The sequence below is a fragment of the Chrysochloris asiatica genome, unplaced genomic scaffold, assembly GCF_000296735.1.
Source record: "Chrysochloris asiatica unplaced genomic scaffold, ChrAsi1.0 scaffold00014, whole genome shotgun sequence".
NCBI lineage: Eukaryota > Metazoa > Chordata > Mammalia > Afrosoricida > Chrysochloridae > Chrysochloris > Chrysochloris asiatica.
Genome location: NW_006408532.1, coordinates 34,285,858 through 34,287,656, shown reverse-complemented (window position 1 = coordinate 34,287,656; position 1,799 = coordinate 34,285,858). Strand labels below are relative to the sequence as shown.

The window sequence follows — 1,799 nt, the reverse complement described above, 5'->3', positions numbered from 1 at the left end:
TTTTGAAACAATAAAAAATCTGCAATTATAATTCAGAGGATTAGTACTAATATTTCAGAAATGGACAATCCATTAAAAAGGCAAAAGAGTAGATTCAAAGCACTGGAAGCCCAAATTAAAGCTTAAAGTTAAATCTTGTATACTAGTATGCTAGAAAAACAATCAGAAAAAAGAATGAAAAAAAAAAAAAAATCTGAGGAGAGCCTAAGATTCTTGTGGGACACCATGAAAACAAATACCTAACAGGTGATCAGAATTTAACAACAGGAGGAGACAGTAAAAAACACGGAGAAAATATCAAAGAGTTGTTGGAATAAAACTTCCTAACATCATGATGGCTCTTGGCTGAAAATAGAGAATATCAGAAAGATATTTACCTGTGCTTTATTGACTATGCAAAGGCTTTCGATTGTTTGGATCATGACACACAAGCTATGGACAACATTGTGAAGTATAAGTATTCCAGAGCACTTAATTGTACCCATGAGGAAGCTGTATGTGGACCAAGAAGCAGTTGTTCGAACAGAACATGGCTTAATCCTTAATGGTTCAAAATTAAAAAAGGTGTGTGACAGGGTTGTATTCATTCACCATACTTAATTTAACCTGTATGTCGAGCAAATAATCTGAGAAGCTGGGCTATATGAAGAAAAATGTGGCATCAGGATTGGAGGAAGACTCGTTAACAACCTGCGATATGTGAATAATACAACCATCATGAATTGCACCTCCATGTGAAAGAAAAGGAAAATCTTGGCAAGTAGAACAGTAAAAATAACATAATGATAAACAGAAACTAGATTAAAGTTGTCAAAGACTTTATTTTGGTTGGATCCATAATCAACATTCATGAAAGCAACAGTCTATAAATCGAGTGTTGTATTGCATTAAGCACATATGCAAAAGACCACTTTTAAAATGTCATTTCAAGGACTAAGGTGCACCAAACCCAAGTCATGATGTTTTCGATCACCTCATCTGCATATGAAAGTTGGACAGTGAGTAAGTAACACTGTAGAAGAATCAGCGCATTTTGAATTATGGTGTCGGAGAAGAATATTGAAAGTACCATGAACTCTTCCAGAAGAAGAAACAGTTCTGTGCTGGTTCATTTAATTATTTTCAACTAAATTATTTTTAATTGTGTATGAATTTTGTTAAACTTCTTTTAGGAAATTTTAATATTATTCTAAGTTTTCTCCACTTTTCTTTCTCTTCTATTACTATGCTAGAGGTTTGATTAAGTATAATGTTCTGAATACATTTTACTCCATCCTGTTACGTTCTGAAGTAATTTGTCTTTGAGCAAACCTAGAATTTATAGTAAATCATTAATTACATCATTTGTTTGTTTTTTTTTAAACTAAGCCTTTTTTCTTTGACTGTTAGGCAAAGTATAAAGAAGTAAAGGCAAGAAATGCACAGCTACTGAAAATGCTTCAGGAAGGTGAAAGTAAGTGATTTTTGTGTTACTTATCTTAAAAATAATATTTGAAGATAATGAGATATAAAGAGATTTAGCAAAAATAAAAAGGATTCCTAGGATGCAAACTTGTTTGTTGATGCTAATTTTAATAGCACCTTAGCATTTTATAAGCTTAGGGATATTAATATAAGAGAATTTGACACTTCAGTTCTGGACTTCAGGTAAAGGAAAAGCAAAACACTTGCTCAGGATTCTGCTTTGTATATTAGAGGAGAGGGTTCTCATCACTTTTGTTGTTGTTGTTGTTAAGTGCCATCGAGTCGGGTCCGACCCATAGCGACCCTGTACAGGGTTTCCGAGGGTGTAAATCTTT

General features: G+C 33.2%; 1 protein-coding gene across 1 annotated transcript in view; it reads left to right on the top strand.

Annotated features, from left to right (window-relative positions):
- The window catches only part of GKAP1 (G kinase anchoring protein 1), a 135,499-nt gene that overhangs the window by 128,925 nt on the left and 4,775 nt on the right, over positions 1-1,799 (top strand). The window contains exon 10 of the mRNA XM_006834955.1: positions 1,390-1,453. Within this exon, the coding sequence (XP_006835018.1) occupies positions 1,390-1,453 (64 nt within the window). The remainder of the gene's footprint in view (positions 1-1,389; positions 1,454-1,799) is intronic.